Source organism: Tamandua tetradactyla, chromosome 11, assembly GCF_023851605.1.
Source record: "Tamandua tetradactyla isolate mTamTet1 chromosome 11, mTamTet1.pri, whole genome shotgun sequence".
Lineage (NCBI taxonomy): Eukaryota > Metazoa > Chordata > Mammalia > Pilosa > Myrmecophagidae > Tamandua > Tamandua tetradactyla.
Genome location: NC_135337.1, coordinates 95,647,880 through 95,670,181, shown reverse-complemented (window position 1 = coordinate 95,670,181; position 22,302 = coordinate 95,647,880). Strand labels below are relative to the sequence as shown.

Here is a 22,302-nt window from a genome sequence, read left to right as displayed (position 1 = left end):
CCGGGAAGCTTTGTGCGTCGGCTATCGCGAGAGGAGAGAAGAGTCCAGGCCCCGCCCGCGCGTCCGCTTCCGCCTCCCCGCGGCTTGTTGTTGCGGAGGCCAAGATGGCGGCGCAGGCAGCGGCAGCGGCGCAGGCGGCGGCGGCGCAGGCGGCGCAGGCCGAGGCGGCCGAGTCGTGGTACCTGGCGCTGCTGGGCTTCGCCGAGCACTTCCGCACGTCCAGCCCGCCCAAGATCCGCCTGTGCGTGCACTGCCTGCAGGCCGTGTTCCCCTTCAAGCCGCCGCAGCGCATCGAGGCCCGCACGCACCTGCAGCTCGGCTCCGTGCTCTATCACCACACCAAGAACAGCGAGCAGGCGCGCAGCCACCTGGAGAAAGCGGTGAGCGCGGTCAGGGATGGGCTTACCAGCCACTCGGGGGCCCGAACGCCTCGCCCCCCTTCACCACCTTGTTTCCCGACTCTGGTGACAGGCTGGGTCCCTGGATCGGCCCTCGGGGGTTAGAAAGCCTCTTGACTTCTCGGGGTACAGGGAGGGTCGCCTTCTGTCCGAGGGACAGGGTCCCCCGATGGTCAGGTTTTCGTGGGGGACCGCTTCCATGCGTGGCGACCCGGCCACCCCCAGGTCCCCGTCCCGGTGGCCCTGCAAGGCTCAGCCCTCCCATAGTGTTAGCTTTAAGGCACTTTCTGCACGGGCCGGGGAGAGGGGTGGGCGGAGGAACGGGGCTCAGGTGACCATCCGGGCACCTGCTGGAAATTTGAAGTCTGGGAGGATGTCCCCTCCCCGGACACTGAAGTCTGATCGTTCGCAGCATCTGGAGGGTCTTCCATGCCGTGTGAGTTGGGGGCCTGGAGTAGTCATTTAAAATTCTGTTAGGAGGAGATGGAGCTGAGGGGAGCTGTGTCCCTCGGTACCTGCTTCCTCCAAAGTCCTGTCCCCTTCTCCCCCTGCCCCAGCAGAGCCTGCTTTCTCTGTCTGTTCGAGACGTCTCTTGCTCCCATCACCTTCCAGTCCACCCTGCTCTTACAGCAAAGTCCTGTTCCCCCTTTCTTGACTTGGAGATCGCGATGCTTTGTGGCACTTGAAGTAGCAGACGCTCTGCCCATTAAAAACATAAAAAACTTGCAGGCTATAGAGCTCTTTCATCTCATGTAATAGTGTGTCCGTCTCTGCCATTCACTCAGCTTTATTTTGCTTAAAAAAGAACTGACTTGAATGAACCACCAGATTTGTAAAACTGACTGATCAGGGGTAAATCCGAATGCACCCACAGCTAACAGCATGCAGACCTCGTGAGGAGATGCCCCGTCTAGATACTGGGAATCGGCAACGGCCAAAACAGTCTGTGCCAACCTAAGAAGCTTCCGTGTAGGTGCAGGAGGCAGACAGTGACCTTTGACATGTGAGAAAAGAGTTCCATTGTGAGCTCAGAACCATGGAAAATGGACCAGAGTGAAGGGTGGGTTTCTCTGTCTGTGGAGGGAGGAGGCAGCAGGGGTTGCCCCCCCAGGGTGGCGGGCAGGTGTGAGGAATGTGCACTTGTGACAGGCGACAGGGGCAGTGGGTGAGGTGTGGGCCTGGGTTGTGGTGGTACCAGTGCAGAATGCTCTGTCTTCTCAGATTAAAAACAGATCCCATCGCCTTCCTCTCATCTCCTGGGTGCCTCTCAGTCTGGTGTCTAGTGCTGCTTGATGGCTGCATTTGGCCCACTCGGCCATGTCTGGGGGACGTAGGTGGGCCTCAAGTTATTCCCTTTGGCAGCTTGGCTTTTGAGCCCATCCTTTCTCCTGGTCCTCGTGAAGTGCCTTCCCTCCGTCCTACACAGCCCTGAGTCTTGTAAGGGCCTCTCTTGACGTCATGCCTTGAAATCCCTTTCTTTTCTCTTGGTCACATCCCCCAGTTGGGAATTTGTCCAGGTTTCGATGAAAGTGACATTGTTCCCTGCACTTGCTGCTTCCCCATGCAGCTTGGCTGTTTTACTTCTGCAGCTGTTTTGCGATCTCCTTTTGTGTCACAACACATAAGCACACCTCCTTTAGTGTTTATTCTGTGTTAGTTGTGTGTTTTCCCCAAACAGGCAGCTAGCCACTTCTTTCCTTTCTCAGAGCCACTTAAAAAGGGAACGTGATAACGTTCCCCTTCTGAAAATGGTTTACTGATTTCTAGTTCCGAAGAACAGGTGGCCAAGAGGTTTTAATTTCTTCTCAGGGTCCTAACACGGATTAAAACAATTCTTTTTTTTCCTTAAAGGTAAACCACTTGAGTATTTTGTGGTAGTTTACTCCTGGATGGTCTTCTGCTTTCTTGATGGAAGTACTTTTCTCCAACTTGTAAACCTTAGTGAGCTCCTGACATAGTCCTATGTTCAGCATCTCTCCCTGTTGCGTGCATTGTCCTTTGTCTTCTTTCCAAGAGACCCTGTGATTACTCTTTGGTAATCATGTTTTTATATAACATGCCCTGTCTGTTTATGTGAGCATCTCTTCCTCCTTCATGGCGTTGGCTGTTAGAGGCTGTCCAGAAGAAATGCACGATGTAGTTACCCGTCCATCTGCATCAACGAGTTTTTTCCAACTTGAGAGGAAAGGAAGGAAGGATGTCTCCTGAGTTTTCCCGCCAGAGCCATGGAGGCCGTTTCTCCTTCTTCGCGGTGACTTTTTGGAGTTCGTGGCCGTGGTGAAGGCTGGGTCTCTCAAAGGCACCTTTGGGCCACTTCATCCCCATTTTGCTCAGTAGATTCTCAGCTGTCAGTGTCCAATGGGACACTTGGCCTGAGAGCCTTCCTCCTTGGATTGATTGTTGTCTTGATCATTTGTGGATGTGCTGTCTCAGCTCCTGGCTGTCCCTGCAAGTCCCTGAGTTACTAGCCAGCAATGAGAAGGGCTATTGCTTTACTCACAGATTTGGAGGGGGCGGGGATTTGCCACGCTGTGGCTACCAGTGCCGCGGAGTGTGTCCTGCTTCCTTCTACTCTTCTGAGACCGTGAGGGGGCGTGCCCGTTCCCTTATGCATTTTCAGTCTCCTGTCGTTTTTAAGACTGTGAGGCAGTTGTCTTGCATTCAGACCTGTCTTCCAAGCAGATGGTCTCGTTTCAGTCATTTACTTGCCTGCTGTGGATTCAAGAGAAGATGCACATTTGTGCTCAGATGCACGTACATTTTCCCCTTGACTTTATTCCTTGTGATCACCTTTCTTTTTATTCCCTGGGCACGTACATCCTTGGATTTTCCTGATTCAAAACTGACAGACGCACAAGTGCTTGGTTGTTTGCTGCGTTATATTTTCCAGGCAGTTTCCTGAGTGGTGTGGTCTTTTCTGACTATCAAAGACGGTGCTGGTTGTATTTGTTTTCCCTGTGTGTTTGGACTGAGGCTGCTCTTCAATGGTGTGTTTGCTTGTCGGACAGAAGACAACTCCAGATTGGGCTCGCCTCCCCCTGGCTGATTCTTCCAGGTTCAGCCTGCAAACCTCAGGCTTGCTTTCCCAGCAAGCGAGTAGATGCTTCCCTCTTACTCCCCGAGGCCCAGTGGGGCTTGAACCTGAACCTTTTGTCCTCAGGACCCACGACCTGTCCCCGGGGCTGGGAGCAGAGACCTGGGCAGAAGCTGCGCCTCCACAGCTTGTCAGACGTTTTCATAAGAGAGTGATCAGGGCTTCCTCCTGTCTCTATGTCTGTCTCCTTCCCTGTCAGGCCGTCTGGCCCCCTCCACCAGCTCTCCACCTGGTCGGCCCCTACCTGCCTCTTGGATCCTTCCACTTCCTGTCCTTTTGGGGTGTTGAAGGCCTCCCACCCACAGGCCAGTGTCCCATTGAACCTTCCACCAAGGATGGCGCTTAGTCACCGATGGCAGGTGACGTGGCCCTCTGGAGCCACACTCCTGGATGTCCTCCCAGAGGGGCAGCAGGTGCCACATTCTGTGAGCATTTGGGGAAGATGGGAAACCTGACTGAAGACAAGTTTCCATGCTCTCAGGAGGCTGGAAGCCTTGGAGCTTGGCCTGCCCTGAGGCCTTGGGCACGAGCCAGGGGCCCATTAGGGCCCTTCCATCCCGTTCTCTGGGTTCCTGCAGCACCGGGATGCCCCTGACCCCCACCACCCCTGTGCAGGGGCCAGCCTGAAAACATAGGCGCTGTCGTTTCACATCACGAAATAATCAGACGAGTAGCAGCCTTGAGTAAGGTGCCCTGCACACACCATTTGTGAGATGGAAGCATTCTCTGATTCCTCTGTGTTCCTAATTTGTGAATTTAAAGAGTCTTATGGAGCTACAAGGGAGAAGCCGTTTGATTGGCACCTGACAGGGAAGTGAATCGCACCCTCTGACTTTGGGGACCCCAGACCTTCGGGGGTGCCTTCCTCATGGGGGGTCCTCACGCTGTGATGCCTCAGGAAGGCTGTGATGCTGGTGACCACTGAGGTGTGTGGCATTAAAGGCGGGAGGCGTCTGCTGCCAGGGGGAGTCGGGCTTGCCGGGGAGTGGCGGCCTCCAGAACGAGGATGTCTGTGTGAAAGGACAACCTTCTCCCCTGGGGACTCAGAGAAGAACTTTGTCCATTCACAGTGCACGTGGGTTCTGGGCACACAGCTCCGACCGAGGCAGCTGTGTCCAGCGCTCCCTGTTGGTTTAAAGCTGGGTGGGCACTGCACCTGCACGAGGGAGTGGTGCCACCAGGGTCCCAGCCCCACACCCAGCAAGGAGGGGTGCAGACGACGTACGCTTGACATAGACAGCGGGCCCGTGCCTTGGGCCGGGTTCTCTGCGCCCCAGGTCGGCATGCCCGACATTCCCAGATGGGCCCATGGGCAGAGCTTCGGGCCTCTGGGCAGGTCCTCCTCTGCGTCCTCCCGCCAGGCATTGGAGGTCGCCCACTGAGAGGAAAGCCACCCGTCAGCACCTGCCCAGTTCACGATGAAAGCAGCCCAACTGGCTGCTGGGCAGGTGGAGGGGTCTGAGGGCCGAGGCCGAGAGAGAAAGGGACGGGCCCATGTAGGCCAAGGCTCGGCAGGCACGGGCTGGGCTTTGCCATGGCTAGTGGGCAAAGTGGGGGCACCAGCGAGCAGCTGAGGGTCCCTTGGAAGCCCCCTGGCCCCGGCCGTCTTGTGTCATCCTTAGCTTTGGTGTGCCTCGTGCTGTGAGATGTAGTCCCTGCTGCCTCACCAAGAGGTGGCCCTCTCTCCGTCATCACCCCGGCTGCCTCCCCTGGGGGTCCTTGGCCCTCATGATGGCAGAGGGGTGCGGTCATCTTCACAGTGGCTCCACAACGGCTGCCCGGCCCAACTTTGAAACTTGGCTGCCGATGGGTGGATTGTTCGTGTCCATGCCGCCTGGGCTCAGCTCGCTGGGGGCTGTGGGTGGATGGGGTCCTATGCTTGTGAGGGTTTCGGCACATGTGTACCCACTCTGCGCCCTTTGGGATGGGCCTTCCCCGGACCAAGCCTGGTCCGTGGTGTTGGTTGTGGGGACCACAGGCTTTCGGGGACAGGCAGGTTCGTGGCACGTCCCTGCCCAGCCCCCGTCGGTTTCATGGCCTCCTCCAGGAGGACCGCCTGCGGGGTGGGGGGTGCAGGGGCGCCTGTAGGGCGAGCCCCAGCTTCTGCCTCTCTAGCAGCCGCTCCCCCTTATCCCCACAGAGCCTCTTCCCCTTTGGCCTGCCCAGTGCTTCGTGGCCCAGCCCCTCCTGCCCCCATACTGCCCTGCATACCTACCCCCGGCCTCAATGAGGTCCCGCCTTGCCTCCGTCCACCTTTCAGCAATCTGTAGGACTCAGCAGCTGCTGACTGCCGGGCAAGTGCTTGTAGGCTGAGGGGGTCCTTGGGGGGGCGCCAGGCATGGCCAGGCGTAGCAAGTGCCTTTGGGGCCCCACACGGCAGCCTCCCCACCTCACCCTGCACCATGGGCCCTAGGCATGCGGGGTGCCCTGGAATACACGTCTCGAGCTTGAGCCTAATGTCCTCTGAGCCGAGTTCTCGGCCGTGTGCCAGCAGAGAGTAGGGACCGCCACTCTGAGGCCTCAGAGTCGTGTCCCACGGGCCCTGGAGCCCCTGGCAGACCTGATACGGCCCCCCCTAGGAGGCCCCCTGCTTGTGTGCGAGTGTCCTAACTGCCGCTTCCTTAGGGAGGCCTAGTTCCCCCCACTCACCATCCCCCCCCAGCAGTACTGCCTTCCTGGTGCTGTCCCCTGCTGCCTTGTGTCACCCCCACAGCGTGACCCGAGCCCCTTCCTGTCTGCAGCTGCTGCTGCGGTGGGCAGCAGGGTCCCTCCAGCCTCTGACTCAGATCCCTTTGCTTAGCACCTGGTGGGCAAGAGGCATCTGGGCCAGCCGGGTCCACGCCCCTGCCCTGGCCCCACCACACAACCTGGAGCTTGGCTTGCAGGTGCCAGGTGGAAGAAAAAGCGAGCCCACCCTTGTGTCTTGAGCTCGTGCCAGCCTTTCGTGCCAGCAGGGCCTGAGCAAACCCCCTCAGGGGGCAGGGGGCAGGTGCCAGTGGTCTGGCCGAGAGTGACCCTCCTTTTTTTCCCTTTCAGTGGTTGATATCACAGCAAGTATCCTTTTTCCGTCGGTGCAGCTCCCGGGGAGAAGCTGTGAGGATGAAGCGCGTGGTACCCACTCAAACCTCATGTCCCAGGCACCCAGAGTCCCCTCTGGGCCTGTGGCTGCCCTGGGGGCACCGGTGTCTCGGGGACCACCTCTCCTCCCTATCCCCCGGCATCCCAGGGCAGAATGTGAACTTGGAGTTGAGGGCAGGCAGATTTGGTGGCACCTTCCCAGCGCCCCTTGGCAGGGTGTGCTGTCTCCTAAAGGGACCCAGTTTAGGGGGCGGGGGAGCTGGGTGGCTGCTCTCCATAGGATGGCAGGAGAACTGGGGAAGAGGACTGAAGGAAGTTTTGCTTTTTAAATTTTTAAAATTTTATTATCCCCATTTTAACTACTTTGAACTATCCAGCTCAGTGGTGCTAACGTCCTTCACAATCTCCCGCCACCACCCCTACCACCCATCGCCAACACTTCATTACCCCAAATGGAAATTCTGCACCCAGTAAAAGTATTTTGAGTGCAGTCTTTCATTAAAAGACTTCATTAAATTACAAAAAGTGGGGGAGGCACACTTCTACTAACCGCATAGAAATAAAAAGGATTATAAGATGCTGCAAACAACTGCATGCCAACAAATTAGGTGACATAGATGAAATGGACACGTGCCTAGAAACGAAATACCTGCACTGGGTCTGGAGGAAATAGATGACCTCAGCAGGCCAGTAGCAAGTAAAGAGGTTGAATCAGTCGTCAAAAACCTCCCAACAAAGAAAAACCATCACCAGATGGCTTCACGGGTACATTCCACCAAACAGCCCGTGAAGAATTCACACCAGGTTTGCCCAGGCGCTTCCCAAAAAATGAAGAGGAGGGAACACTAACTCATCCTACAAGGCAACATCATCACATCAAAGCCAGATAAGGATACCACCAGAAACAAAAATTACAGACCAACATCTTTTACGGATAAAGGAACTAAAATCCTCCACAAAATACCTGCAGATTGGATCCAGCAGCATGTTAAAGGGATTGTACACCATGATCAAGTGGGATTTATCCCAGGTTTGCAAGGATGCTTCAAAATAAGTTAACATAATACACCGCATCAACAGAACGGAGAGAGAAAACCCATGAGCATCTCAGTTGGTGCCAAAAAGGCATTTGACACATCCTCTTGATAAAAACAGTTTCAAAACTAGGAGTAGAAAGACATTTCCTCAACATGATAAAGGGCGTATATGAGAAACCCACAGCCAGCATCCTCCCTGATGGTGAAGCACTGACAGCGTTCCACCTGAGGTCAAGAACAAGGATGCACTCTGCCACCACCACTACTCAGCATTGTACGTGAAGTTCTAATCAGAGGAGCAGGCAAGAGAAAGGAATAAAAGGCATCCAGATTGGAAAGAAAGAAAACTTGATTTATAGATGACGTGGTCCTATATACTGAAAATCCTGAAAAACCTCAAAAAAGCCAAAAACAATTTCAGCAAAGTTGCAGGGAATAAGACCAACACCCAGAAATGAGTAGTGTTTCTGTACACTCATAATGAACAGAGGAGGAAGTTTACTTAAATTTTGTTTGCATTTGAAACTAAAGGCAGCAATGCCTAGGAATACATTTAACCAAGGATATAAAGGACTTGTTCATGGAAAACTACAAAACATTGCTAAAAGACATCAAAGGAGACTTAAATAAATGGAGGGACATTCATGCTCACTGTAAAACTTAAATATTGTCAAGATGTCAATTATATCCGAAGTGATTTATAAGTTAAATGCAGTCCCAATCAAAATTCCAACAGCTTTCTTTGCAGAAATCGAAATGCTGATCATCAGATTTATTTGGAAAGGTAAAAGGCCCGGAAACCCAAAGCCGTCGTGAAAAAGAACAAAGTTGGAAGATTCACACTTCCCAGCTTTAAATAAGTGGTCAAAGTACTGTGGTACTGGCACAAGGACAGTTATATAGACCAGTGGAATCAAATTATGAGTTCAGAAATCAAAATTTACATTTATGGCCAACTGATTTTTGACACAGGAGCCAAGTCCATTCAATTGGGAAAGGACAGTCTCGTCGACAAATGGTGTTGTGGGAACTGGAAATCCACTTGCAGAAGAGTGAAGGGGCCCCTCCCTCACACGCTATACAAATATTAGCTCAAAGTGAATCAAAGACCTGAATATGAGAACCAGGAATATACAACCCCTAGGGGGAAAATGTAGAGAACATCTTTGGGACCTCACGTGAGGCAGTGATTTCTTGGGTTTTATACCAAAAGCAAGAGCAACAGAGGAAAAAATTAGATAGGTGGGACCTCATTAAAATAGAAAAAAAAACTTTTGTGCATCAGAGGACTTCATAAGAAAGTGAAAAGACAACTACAGATGGGAGAAAATATTTGGAAGCCATGTATGTAGTAGGACTTTAATTTCCGGAATCTCTAAATAAATACTGTACCTCAACAACAAAAAGACAAACAACCCAATCCAAAAATTGTGAAAAGACTTAAATACACATTTCTCCGAAGAAGATATACAATGTCCAAAAGCACATGAAAAGATGTTCAACATCATTAGCCATTAGGGAAATAAAAATCAAAACCACAGTGAGATACCATTTCACAGCCACTAGAATGACTACTATTACGAGAAACACAACACAGAGAAAAACGAGTTGGAGATGTAGAGAAATAGAACACTCATTCATTGTTAGTGTAAGTGCTGTGAAAAAGTTTGGCGGCTCTTAGAAAGTTAACAAAATTAACCTTATGACCTGGCAATCCCACCTCTAGGTATGTACCCCAAAGAATTGCAAGCAGGGACTCAGACGCTGCACGCTGATGTTCACAGCAGCATTATTCATGTTGACAAAAGATGGAAGCAACCCAAGTGCCCACCCGCTGGTGAATGGCTAAATAGAAACTGGCATGTGCACGCAGTGGAATGGTATTCAGTCTTAGGAATGCAGTGGCACGGGAGACATCATGCTGTGTGAAATCAGCCAGACGTGGAAAGAAAAATACTGTATGTTCTCACTGATAGAAAATAATTAGAACAAACAAATTCATAGAGCCAGAAACTAGAATATGAGTTACCAGCGGCTAAGGAGGGCCAGGGAAGGGAGAGGTAAAGCTTAGTTAGTGCAGAGTTTCCTTTGGGGTGATGGCTGCACGGCACTGTAAACGTAGTTAATGCTGCTGTGTCAGATCTAAATGTGGTGTGGGGGGACTTAAGGTCCTCTGTGTGTTACTAAAGTAAAGATTTTTTTAGAAGGGCAAGGGGGGTGGGCATCCTGAGTCAAGGCCCTTTTATTTATTTGCATGGGCAGGCATGAGGAATTGAGCCCGAGTCTCCGGCATGGCAGGCGAGAACTCTGCCTGCTGAGCCCCCGTGGCCCGCCTGCCAAGGCACTTTTAAACTGACATCTTAGCAGTTTTTGTGTTTCCTTAACGAGACATCACTAGATCCCACAGTTTGAAGATGTGAAGTTTGAAGCAGCAAGTCTTTTGTCTGAGCTATACTGTCAGGAGGTAAGAACGTGTTAAGCCTTGTAACGGCCGTGCTTATCTCCTTGTGGCTGGGACACCGCAGCAAGTGGGAGCTCTGAGGGGCTGGAATGGTCTCTGGCCCTTCAGCCTCAGGGGCTTGCCTGTCACTGGGCCTAGCCTCAGGGTGCCAGGGTCACCCCTTGCAGGTGGGAAAGGCTGCACCCTCCCCAGGTTGCTGGAACACTTCCCAGCCAGGGCCATGGAACTGGCCTCTTACTCTGCACCTGGTTCCACCATAGCTGAGACCTGCCTTTCCCCTTGGACTGTGCCACTTGGCGTGCCAGGGAGCTGGTGGTCCTTGTTGCCAAACGCCAGAGATGGGCTCCAGCCCCTGGTTCACCTGTTCTCTGTTAGTTGAATGCAGAGTTATTTTAAGAGACCCAGAAACTAGCTAGTGAGTCCAATAAAATGCCTTTTCTTTTAATAAAGTCAGTTGGCAACCCCCAAACCCTGAGCAGCGTGGCGTAAGGAGTCCAGCTTGTTTCCTCCCAAACTTGAGCGTTTCCTTTCAGAACTCGGTCGACGCCGCGAAGCCCTTGCTGCGGAAGGCAATCCAGATATCTCAGCAGACCCCGTACTGGCATTGCCGCCTGCTCTTCCAGCTCGCTGTGAGTACTCCTGCCGCCAGGCGCCCTGGGCCACTACAGACAGACCCTGCAGGTGCTGTCTGCGCCGGGGGGCCTGGGCCGCTGCCACCGCAGGCAGACCCTGCAGGGTGCTGGCTGCGCTGGGGGGCCTGGGCCGCTGCCACCACAGACCCTGCAGGGTGCTGGCCGCGCCGGGGGGCCTGGGCCGCTGCACCACAGACAGACCCTGCAGGGTGCTGGCTGCGCTGGGGGGCCTGGGCCGCTGCACCACAGACAGACCCTGCAGGGTGCTGGCCGTGCCGGGGGGCCTGGGCCTGGTGCCCGAGGCCCTGGAGCCGCAGCGCCCGCGGCAGGTAGCCTGTAGGGCCCGCGTTTGGAGAGGACCTGTGTTCACCCGCATCCTGGTCTTCACTGCCCCACCCCACCCCCTGCCCTGGTGTCCTTGTAAATCCTGGGCACAACTACTGGCCAAGGGCCCGCTGTGCTTTGTAAGCGCTACCGCAGAACCCCAAGGGGCTGCAGTTGTTGGCCGTGGTGGGCTGTCTCCCCCCAGCCTCTGGATTCCCCACCCGACTTCCCTTCGGGCTGTGTTCCTTGGGGGTGCCCTGGGTCCTGCTTCTTAGATACTGAGGGGTGGGGAGAATCGTTGTCCTGTCTTGGGCCTTCACGTGGACTGGGCAGGACAGGATTACCCCTTCTCACCCAGCTCTGCCCACCCCTGCCAAGGACACGCTGCCCCAGTAAACACCCTGGGGCTCTCCATCCTGTCTCAGCCCCAGCCTGCCTCCGGGGCAACCCTGATGCTCACCCCTGCAGCCCTGCATCTGACGCTGTCTGCACCTTGTCCGTGTGGCCTGCTGCTCCTGGGCTGCAGTTGCCCTTGAGACACATCTACCCCAGGGGCCTGGCTCTGGGACCCCTGCCCGGCTCACTGGTCCCTCTCATTCCTGGCCCCTCCCCTCAGGGCTGGGCCCGCCAGCACCCTGTCACCCTCTTCCTCCTGAGCACGTGTGTGTCCCCCGGGCAGGTGGGGGTGTGGCCACATGGCTGCTGCCCCAACAGGCCCCTTGACATGCAGCCTGGGCAGCCTCTGGGTCGGGAGCTCCCTATTTTCCCTGGTTTTTCCTCCTCTCCGGCCCGCCACCCCAAGTGCTCCCTGCTGCCCCCAGACATGCACTCCCCAGGGCTGGGCTCGGGCAGCCTGTGGGCCCCTGCCCGTGAGCACCAGGCGCTGCTCCAGGCACCCTTCTGTCTCGAAGATGCTAGCTGTTGTCAGAGCAGAATTCCTACGCACATCAGTTCGTGCTGGTGAGATACTGGGGTTCGTTAGCCCAAACCCTGGGAGAGAGGTTTGACCTACATCGCCGGTAGCCACTTTGATCACGTGCCGTCGTGTGCTCTGTTTAAAGCAGGAGCTTTTGGGGGAACTGAGCTCACAGCCCTCTCTCCTTTTCAGCAACTGCACACGCTCGAGAAGGACCTGGTTTCTGCCTGTGACCTGCTGGGCGTGGGGGCCGAGTACGCCCGGGTGGTGGGATCTGAGTACACGCGGTACGCCCCCCAGCTCCCCTGCCCCTCCAGCCCTCCGGCCTCAGCTAGATCCCGGCTGGCCCAGGGCAAGTCACACACTGCAAAATGCCCTTTCCCCGTGGCTCATTCAGCTGAGTGTGTGAGCCCTGGTGAGCAGGGACCCCCTGGGGAAGCCGGGCACCCTGCAGCCCCTACCCCTTTAGTCTTTTATCCTGGTGGCTTTCCAAGAGCAGTGCTTGACCCTTTAGTTGTTTTTAAGGGTACGACTCAGTGGCAGCCATCACTTTCCCATGTGGAGCTGCCATCACCACCATTACCTTAACAGGCTTCTGTTTTGTTGCTTTCCTCACCGTGGGAAGTAGCTCATGCTCGTTCAGGGAGTACAGGAGGGTTTAGAGAGTGACAGCCATTTCCTGCCCGCAGTGTCCCTGCCAGGTGTTGCGGCTCATTCTGCCCCCCTCAGCATAACCTGAGGCTGTGTTTTACTTTACGAATGCTGCTGGAGTGCGGTATACCAGAAAGGGACTGGCTTTTATGGAGGGAATTTATTAAGTTACAAACGTACACTTCTCTGGAGGAGAGGCTGCTGGCTTACCTCTGGATTCCTCTGTCACATGGGAAGGCACATGGTGATGTATCTTGACCGTCTGCTGGCCTTCCCTCCCAGTGCCTGGGTTCCAGTGGCCTTCCCCGGGGTGATTCCTTTCTGCATCTCCTAGTGTCAGGGTCCCTATTGGCTCTGAGCTCTGAGCTCAGTCACGCTGGGCTGTGCTGAGCTCTCGCTTCTGACCCTCCTTTTAAGCTTCCAGCTGATTAAATTAAAGGCCGCTCATTGTGGGAGGCACTCCCCGTAGCACGGCCGATGTAATCAGCCACAGACGAGTTTCACATGCTGACGATTTAAGTCCACACCACACAGCAACTGGGCATTATCCCCGGGTCAGCACCTGAACCGAACCACTACTGGCAGGGGGAGGGGTGGGGGGGGCGCTTCCGTGCCTGTGCAGTGGCCATGGGGCTGGATTAGGGCCGGCCACTCAGGGTTTTGCCTGCGGGCCTTCGCCCCACACCTCCGGGGCCTCAGCGTGGCCTGGAGTACGTAGCGAGTGGCATCCGCTCCCACCATGCCCTCGGTTCTGGCCTGGTAAGAGTCTCACCCACGAAGGGCGGATAAAGATTACAGGGCCAGAAACAGCTGCCCTGGGTGCCTGGGGTAGCCCACACGTCCACACCTGCAGTCCGTGCAGCTGCCCTCCGCCCCCCACCCTGACGCCCCTCTCTGTCTTCCAGGGCACTGTTCCTGCTCAGCAAAGGGATGGTAAGTCCTTGTGGGCAGAGCTGCCTGGTGAGGCAGGGGTTACAGAGGCGCAGCTGGGCCGTCTGGGGGCTCCTGGCGTGGTGTCTGCTCTCTGCGTGATTGGGAGGGCAAGCCCCCGCCCCTCCTGAGCTCACCCCGGAAATCAGAACCCTGGGTGTGGGGGCATATGTTGGCCAGCAGCTGAGCCTGAAGTGGGCTCCCTCCCTGGGCCATGGGTTTGTGGCCCCTGGGCACCCAGTGACACTCGTCTCCCCCCAGCTGCTGCTTATGGAGCGGAAGCTGCCAGAAGTCCACCCGCTGCTGACCCTCTGTGGGCAGATCGTTGAGAACTGGCAAGGGAACCCCATCCAGAAGGAGTCCCTCCGGGTCTTCTTCCTGGTTCTCCAGGTGACCCACTACCTGGACGCTGGGCAGGTGCGTGTGTGTCTCACAGGAGGCCGCCCACAGCCCTCTGCCCACAGCGGCCTCGCAGCCCGGGCCCTGGTTCTCCCCCTTGCTGCCCCCAGCGCCCCTCCCTACGCATCCCGTGCTGGGCAGCCGGAGCCAGTGTGTCACCTGCCCTCGGGCAGACGGCGGCCTGCAGTGGCTGTGGCTCTGCAGCACCTGCCCGCTGTGTGGGGGTGACCGGAGCAGGTGGCTCTGCCTGGAGGGCAGTTGTGTGGGTGCTGGGTGTGGTGGTCTTTGGGCCCTCCCAGGCTGAGTTTTGAGGTGAGGGACCACGTTGGAGATACACCTTGGTGGTCTCCCAGAGGTTGGGGTGCAGCCGTGCGTTTACATCCCTCACGTGGACACCTGTCTGAAGGAGGCTCATCCCGTGCCCAGTGGGCCCAGCCTCAGCAGCACAGGCCCTAGAAACACAGAGCCGAGTACCACACTTGGATGTGGGGGTGCAGAGCAGGTGGGGGGTTCTCAGGAGCACTGCGGGCTGCAGAGGGAGCACCCCTGCAGGGGGGTCCTCACGCATTTGTGTGGACCACTTAGTCTCGGGCCTCTCCCCTTCCTGCCCCTCTGAGGACAACCCAGCCACCCAAGCCAAGCTGGGCGCAAGTCTTGCCTGCCTCCCACCCACTCCGGGTCTGGCTGCAGAAGACGCTGATACCTGCCCAGCCTGCTGCGTGAGCAGCTTGGGTGGGGCCTGGAGAAGCTTCTCCAGGGTCTCTGGGTCTAGGCTGGATGACATCTTGACTCGGTCCTGTGGACACCATGAGACATAGAGGCACTGAGCACCTGACCTGGGCTTCGGGGTTGACATAGGGAGTGGGTGTGCAAGGTGGGAGCCCCCAGAATAACGACCAGTGCAGCAGGGAACACGTGTGATGTGGGCTGAGGGGCTGGGGCCGGGTTCCTAAGAGGCCAGACACACAGGATGAGCGCTACAGCAGGGTGGGGCTGGTGGGTACAGGCAGGCAGTCTGGGTATGCAGTGTGGGTGCACAGTGTAGGCGGGCAGCCCAGGTATGTAGTGCATGCGGGCAGCCTGGGTGTGCAGTGTGGGTGTGCAGTGCAGATGGACAGCCCAGGTGTGCAGTGTGGGTGCACAGTGCAGATGGGCAGCCCAAGAGGGCAGTCTGGGTGTGCAGTGCAGGTGGGCAGCCTAAGAGGCCACTATAGGCAGGTAGCCCAGGTGTGCACTGCGGGCAGGCAGCCCTGGTGTGCACTGTGGGCGGGCAGCCTGGGTGTGTAGTGCGGGTGGGCAGCCCGGGTGTGCTGTGTGGGTGCGCAGTGCAGGCGGGCAGCCCGGGTGTGCTATGTGGGTGCGCAGTGCAGGCGGGCAGCCCGGGTGTGCTATGTGGGTGCGCAGTGCAGGCGGGCAGCCCAGGTATGCAGTGTGGGTGCGCAGTGTAGGTGCACAGCGCAGGTGGGCAGGCCAGGTGTGCAGTGCAGGCGGGCAGCCCAGGTGTGCAGTGTGGGTGCACAGTGCAGGTGGGCAGCCCAGGTATGCAGTGTGGGTGCGCAGTACAGGTGGGCAGTGCAGGGGGGCAGCCCGGGTGTGCAGTGCGGGCTGCCAGTGCAGGTGTATAGTATAAGCAGGCACTTAGTAATAGTGGACAGCAGTGCAGACCAGGTGTGCCCCGGCAGTCAGGGTGTTCAGTGCAGGCTGGCAGCTCAGATGAGCAGGTGGGGTGGGCAGTGTGGGCAGCCCAGGGTGCAGTGCAGATATGCAACCCAGGTGTGTGCGGCTGTCCCCCCCACAGGTGAAGAGCGTGAAGCCGTGCCTGAAGCAGCTGCAGCAGTGCATCCAGACCATCTCCACGCTGCACGATGACGAGATCCTGCCCAGCAACCCCGCCGACCTCTTCCACTGGCTGCCCAAGGAGCACATGTGTGTGCTCGTCTACCTGGTGCGCGCCGCCCCGCAGGGGGCGGGGGCAGGAGGCGTGGGCCCCTGTGACCCGGCGTGTGACCTTGTCCTCCAGGTGACCGTGATGCACTCGATGCAGGCTGGCTACCTGGAGAAGGCACAGAAGTACACGGACAAGGCCCTCATGCAGCTGGAGAAGCTCAAGAGTGAGTCGGGCCGGCTTCCTTGACCCTGGCCAGCTGTGGCGCTCTCCGTGCTCGTGATTGGCACGAGGCTGATAGCACTGGGGACTGGCCCCACTGCCCGGCCGGCTCTGTGGACCCTGGCTGGATCATATGCGCCCGAGAGCCAGCGGGCTGGCGCTCCTTCCTTTCCCGCTGCCCCTTGGGAATGGCCTGGGCCGCCTCCCTGGCCTTTCTCGGGCCTGTGTATGCTGAGCAGCCCAAGCACGCGCCAGGTGGGGGTGAGGGTCCAAGACAGACCCCCCACCCTTGGCCATCTCACTCCTGGGATTTCATGCTGGAGGCGGCCTCGCCAGCATCCTGTCCTGGGATGGAGGCACCGTGTCCCTGGGGGCGGGGGTGGGGGTCTGACCGGCTGCCTGCGAACCCCCCGCCTTCTCCACAGTGCTCGACTGCAGCCCCATCCTGTCTTCCTTCCAAGTCATCCTGCTGGAGCACATCATCATGTGCCGGCTGGTCACCGGGCACAAGGCCACCGCGCTGCAAGAGGTGGGCCGGCGAGGTGCCGCAGGGGGTGGGGGCGGGCGGTGGCTGGCTCGGCAGAGAGCTGCCCTGCACTGCGTGGCGGTCACTCTGGCCAGGAGAGCCCCTCACGGAGCCCACAAACCTTTCCCCAAACGGGCACACTGGGGTCCGGCAGGCAGTGTTGCCGGGTCTGAGCCCCCCCAGGACAGGGCCCCACGTTGGCTCCTGGTGGGGACCGTCCCCTGGGACTTAGGGCCGCAGTGTGGGCACGTAGCCTGTGGGGGCCCCCCATCCCGAGGCCCAGCTGCAGGGTCCCAGCCCCTCGCTCTTTGCGGTGGCCGAGTGATCCCATGAGCCCAAACCCACCAGATCTCGCAGGTCTGCCAGTTGTGCCAACAGTCGCCCCGGCTCTTCTCCAACCACGCAGCCCAGCTCCACACGCTGCTGGTGAGTGTGCGGCCACCCCTGGCGTCCACTTCCTCAGTCAGATCTAGGACCTTCCCTGTGGCTTTTGTTGTGCTGGGTGGTTCATCAGGCCTGAGCGTAACCGGGTCGGTTGGTCATCTGTCCACCTCCACGTTGGGGCTGGCCGGGTGTGGCTGTGTGGCCCGAGCAGGCTGCCCACAGCTCGGAGATGCCCTGACATCAGCGCCTTCTTTCAGGGCCTGTACTGCGTCTCGGTCAACTGCATGGACAACGCGGAAGCCCAGTTCACCACGGCGCTGCGGGTGAGGTGCCTCCCCTGTGGCCTCTAGCTAGGAACGCAGCCCGCGCCACTCACGGCAGCAGTGTTGTCCATCCTGGGCCTTCCGCCCAGGGCGGGGACACAGGCTGGCGCTGGCTGCATGAAGAGGAAATGGGGCAGCACTTGGCGTCCTGGTTGCAAGGGTTCCCGAGCTCACTTGTGGGTGCTGGGGCCCGCGTCTGAGGAGGCTGGAGGCCCCGCGTGACCCGCAGTGGGGCGGGGCTGCTGGGGCTGGGTCCCATGTGGCAGGCAGGGCGTCGGGGCTGGTGGGGTTCTTCTGTTTCCCAAATTTTCCAAACACGGATGCTGGTTTTATGCAAAGAATCCACGTCTCGCTGGGAGGCAAGGGACTGTGTGGGGCCAAGAGACACCTGGTGCCACGGCTGCGGTATGGGGTGCAGCCTGCGTCAGCTCTGCCTGGTGCGGGCCTCCGAGTAACTGCCCTCCTTTTGCAGCTGACCAGCCACCAGGAGCTGTGGGCCTTCATTGTGACCAACCTGGCGAGTGTGTACATCCGGGAAGGAAACAGGCACCAGGAGGTAGTAGGTGGCACGCTTCACGTCTGGGATCCACTTTCCTCCTGCCCGGCGTCCTGCACAGGGCGAGGGCCGGGGCTCGCCCACATGGCCAGGAGCAGGGCTGCAGCTGGGCTCTCCCCACCAGAGATGACCAAGGCGACCCGAGTCCCGCTGCACAGCTATACCCCTCCACATTGGGCGGCCTGTGCCTGGCATCGTCAGGGCTGCTGGGGCCTCGTCGCGCCTCAGCCCCAAGAAGCAGCAGAGTCAGGGTCCCTGTGGGACAGGGGCAGGGGCAGGGCTTGGGCTCTCCTGCGTGGACCCTTTTGAGTGGAAGAGTTGCCCCTCAGCTTCCGGCTCCCTCTTCCAGAGAGCGTAGCTACGGCCGCCTCTCACCCCACAGCCTCTTTTGTTGGCACAGCCGCAGCTCATCTCCCAGTCCCAGGGGTGGGGTGGGTTCACAGGGCCCCTGTCAGATGTCAGGAAGCTGGGGACACAGGTAGGGGTGGGGCCACCCCCTCTCCGGCAGCGGGCGTGGAGCTCTAATAGACGCCTCTGTTCGCAGCTGTACAGCCTGTTGGAGCGGATAAACCCAGACCACAGCTTCCCTGTCAGGTGAGCGCCTCCAGGTGCTAAGGGGGTGCTTGGGGGAGGAGGGCCGCGGGCCTCGGGCGGGGGACTGCGCAGGGGCCTGCGTGCGCCTCTCCACGGCCTGATTTCCCGCCCTCCCCAGCTCGCACTGCCTCCGCGCAGCGGCCTTCTACGTGCGCGGCCTCTTCTCCTTCTTCCAGGGCCGCTACAACGAAGCCAAGTGAGTGCGGCTGCGGGGCCCGCTTCCAGCTCCCAACCCCCCTGCCCCCCGTGCCCTCCCGCCCCTCCAGCCCACCGCGCAGGGACGGGGCTCAGGGCTGCATCCTGCGTCCTCCCGCAGGCGGTTTCTGCGAGAGACCCTGAAGATGTCCAATGCAGAGGACCTGAACCGGCTGACAGCCTGCTCCCTCGTGCTCCTCGGACACATCTTCTACGTGCTGGGGAACCACAGGGTGATGGCCTGGGGAAGGACCACCGGGGGGTGCAGGGGAGCATCTGGGGGGTCTGGGACGCCCAGGGGAGGGGCCGGGCCCCCCGTCTTGCGCGCGGCCTGAGGAGACACCTTTCCGCCTGGTGCCCGCAGGAGAGCAACAACATGGTGGTGCCGGCCATGCAGCTGGCCAGCAAGATCCCGGACATGTCGGTGCAGCTGTGGTCGTCGGCGTTGCTGCGAGGTGAGGGCCCCCCCCTCCCAGGGAGCCTGGCTGCACACCCCAGCGGCTGGACCTTTGGGCAGGGGCAGCTGGGGTGTTCCTGCCGCACCTGCCTTACAGATGAGGAGATGGGTCCCGGAGCAGCCAGGGCTGGTTCCCCTGTGGGGCCAAGCAGGGCCAGCCTGGGGAACGGGCCTGGGGTGCTCCCGTGAAGACACACCCAGGGCGGGCACGTGGGCAGCGGGCGGGTGAGGCAGGCCCAGCCCCTCGGGTGTCCCACAGATCTGAACAAGGCATGCGGCAATGCCATGGACGCCCACGAGGCTGCCCAGATGCACCAGAACTTCTCGCAGCAGCTGCTGCAGGACCACATCGAGGCCTGCAGCCTCCCAGAGCACAACCTCATCACGGTAGGGCCTCTGCACCGGGCAGCGCCAGGCAGCGGGAGGGACGTGGGCACTGGGGCCCTGAGAGCCCTACCCACGGGGAGGACCGGAACCACACACCCAGCCTGAGCAGGAGACAGTGGGGGCTTCCCAGGGGCCCAGGCTTGTAGTGTAAGGGTAGACGGTCTGCTGGGGGCCACCGCCAGGGAAGGAGTCAGCTGTGTGTCCCTCCCCACAGTGGACAGAGGGCCCGCCCCCCGTGCAGTTTCAAGCACAGAATGGACCCAACACCAGCCTGGCCAGCCTCCTGTGAGGCGAAATGGACCGCGGTGCCTGGGTCCTGGAGGCAGACACAAGCCCCAGCCTGCATGGGCCTCCTCGGGCTCCCAGGAGCCTCCCTGGAGTTCCACCAGTGTCCATGCGGTCGCAGGATTCTCCACGGGCCTCCACAGCCTCCCTGGAGTTCCACCAGCGTCCATGGGTTCCACCAACCTCCTGGCTTCTGCACTCCGCTGGGTCTCTGCACGCTCCCGACTTCCACACCAGGCGGGGCCGGAGCTGTTTCTCTGAGAGGCGTGCCCATGCGGCGAGTCTGTCTTCTGTTCTGACTTCCCTGTGCTTCCCTGTTGCTGGGGATTTCTGGGCCTGCTGTCCTCGCAGGAGGGGGCGACTGCGTACCGGCTCCAGGACCCAGTCTTCTGGTTGCCTTTCAGACGCGTGGAGGAATTGGTGTCCCAGTGCCGCCCCTCCAGGGTGGACTCAGCCTGTTCTCCCTCCTCTCTAAGTCTGAGCCGCACCACTGGGAAGGGTGTGGGATCGCGGCGAGAGCCCTTGGCCTTCTGCTTGGCAGGGCCCCCAGGGAGGCCCCTGCAGTGACCATCCATCACCCACGCCGCAGTGGGCACCAAGGCCGGCTCTACCCGCCCGTGGCACCTTCCAGAGCCCAGAGCCCAGAGCCCAGAAGCCACTCTCTGGCCCGTACCTGGAGGCAAAGGGACGGCTGCCCTTTGTGTGCCCGGTCCATTGTAGCAGGGCCTGCGGGTTCCAGGGGGCCCTTCCAGCAGCTAGGGCGCCTAAGGTCCCCAGAGTGGTGGCGGGTGCTTGGACGCCAAGTTTACCCGCCAGTAGCCACTGTGGGCCAGGGTCAGGCGTCACGTTCCCCACCCAAATTTGAGCCCCTCTGGCCCAACTCGGGCGGAGAACTTCCTACAGCTCTACAGCCCAGGGAAGGGTAGTGTGGGCACCCATCAAGCACGGCACGTTCTGGGTGTTCTGTCTTTGATGGCTCAGGAGGGGGCGGCAATGGTGGACGGTCCTAGGGAGTCCCCTGTGCGCTGCGATGGGTGGTTCCTTAGGCTTCTGCGGTGAAGGCCAACCTTGAGCCTCAGTGTCCCAGTCCTGCCCAGCTTGCCTACCCCCTGCCAGGCGTCTGCTGGCCTGTCGGGACAGACAGGTGGGGTGTCCTGCAGAGGGCCTGCCCCCAGGGCCCTCTCTTCCCAGGTGCTGACACCCCCAGGCTGTGGGCCTGCTGTGTTCCCCCGAAGGAGCAGGGTGGGCTTCCCCAAGCCTGTTGCCCCTCCCTAGCTCCACCCGATTCCATCACACTGGCCTGGAGCCCTTGCAGCCCTCCTCCACCCACAGGAGCCCCATCCCCACCCCCAAGCCCACCAGCCAAGCATTCTCCCCAACCCCATCCCACCTTTGGCACGTCTGTGTCTGCATATTTATTAAGCCTTTTTTTTGCTTCTAGGGTCTTTTTGTGCGTAGAGCAATTGAAATTAGAGCCTCAAAACTTACCACCCAGCCCTACGTCAAAGTGCTTTCAGGAGCTGCCCTGTCCCTTCTGTGTGTGTAAAGTTAAGGACAAAATCACAAGTTTACAGTAAAAAATTCAGTACTCAATATTTACTCCTCCACCCTGACTTGTAGACAGAAGTCACACCGCATTAGGGCAGCGTCTTGGCGTGTGTGTATGTGGGGGCAGGTGTGTGTGGGTGCAGGTGTACCCGCAGGTGCAGTGCCTACCAGCCTGGAGCCTCCTCTCCCAGTGCATCTTCCCATTAAAGAAAGTTTTTATAAAGCCCCTTCTGTGAGCCCTAAGTTTGCATGTCAGCCTTTCTCATTCAGTCACAAGAGTTTACATCTAGTGGCAAGTTCCCGTGGAGACCTCACATAGTGTCACACGTGAGGACACTGGACAAATCAGACCCTCTTGCCCGCAGGACGCCACGGTCAGCTGAGGCTCCCGTTGGCAGGTCAGCCCTCTGGGGTGCATCCACTGGGCCCCTCCTGGGCAGGGAGGTCCCCCCGGCCCCCCGGCTGGTGCCACCTGGAGCGTGCAGGCTGAGGAAGTGGGCCTGGGGCGGCGGTCTGCTACATGGAGGGGTTTTACGAATGTGTTTGGCAAAACACCTTTTACTTGATTTGTCATGCTTTATGGTTTTAGCAGACTGGCTTCGGCTGGTGCTTTGGATCAGGAAACAAAATTGTAAATACAAAGATATAAAGCCATGTCTCTGCCACTTAGCCGCAGAGCGTAGCTCCCCGTCTGTAAGTTTCCTCTGTACAGTGGAAGTGAACCGCCGCAGGAACCGTTGCTTGCGGTGTCTCCGTGGCCGTATGCCTACTCCTCTCGCCCTGAGTCATCCCCGACCCACAGAATTCCTCCACCCCATCCCCGCCACTCTGGCAACAGACAGTGCATCTGGTTTTCTTCCCAGTCATGCAGGGTGGTCCTTGGGCCTGCACTGTGGCCATCCCTCCGTGGCCTTGGGTCCCACAGCGCTCCCTCTCCAGCCACCCCGTGTCCTCACCCCTCATTCCAGGTGCCCTGGCTCGTCCCTGTGGCTTGTGAGTGCAGACCTCCCTGACCTCAGC

At 58.8% G+C, this 22,302-nt stretch overlaps 1 protein-coding gene across 2 annotated transcripts; it reads left to right on the top strand.

Moving 5' to 3' along the window:
• Positions 1–92: 92 nt before the first annotated feature.
• Positions 93–19,862, top strand: MAU2 (MAU2 sister chromatid cohesion factor). 2 transcript variants are annotated; one of them, XM_077122062.1, is made up of 19 exons: positions 93–380; positions 6,529–6,546; positions 10,006–10,071; positions 10,602–10,697; positions 12,133–12,227; positions 13,497–13,524; positions 13,783–13,938; positions 15,719–15,865; positions 15,941–16,031; positions 16,453–16,556; positions 16,902–16,979; positions 17,195–17,260; positions 17,733–17,816; positions 18,361–18,410; positions 18,529–18,606; positions 18,727–18,838; positions 18,970–19,060; positions 19,322–19,449; positions 19,664–19,862. In XM_077122062.1, the coding sequence occupies exons 1-19, from the start codon at positions 105–107 to the stop codon at positions 19,736–19,738; spliced, it is 1,839 nt and encodes a 612-aa protein (XP_076978177.1). In that variant the 5' UTR covers positions 93–104; the 3' UTR covers positions 19,739–19,862. The 2 variants fall into 2 exon arrangements, with proteins under 2 accessions (XP_076978177.1, XP_076978176.1); XM_077122061.1 differs by having other exon boundaries at positions 17,733–17,819.
• The last annotated feature ends 2,440 nt before the right edge of the window (positions 19,863–22,302 follow it).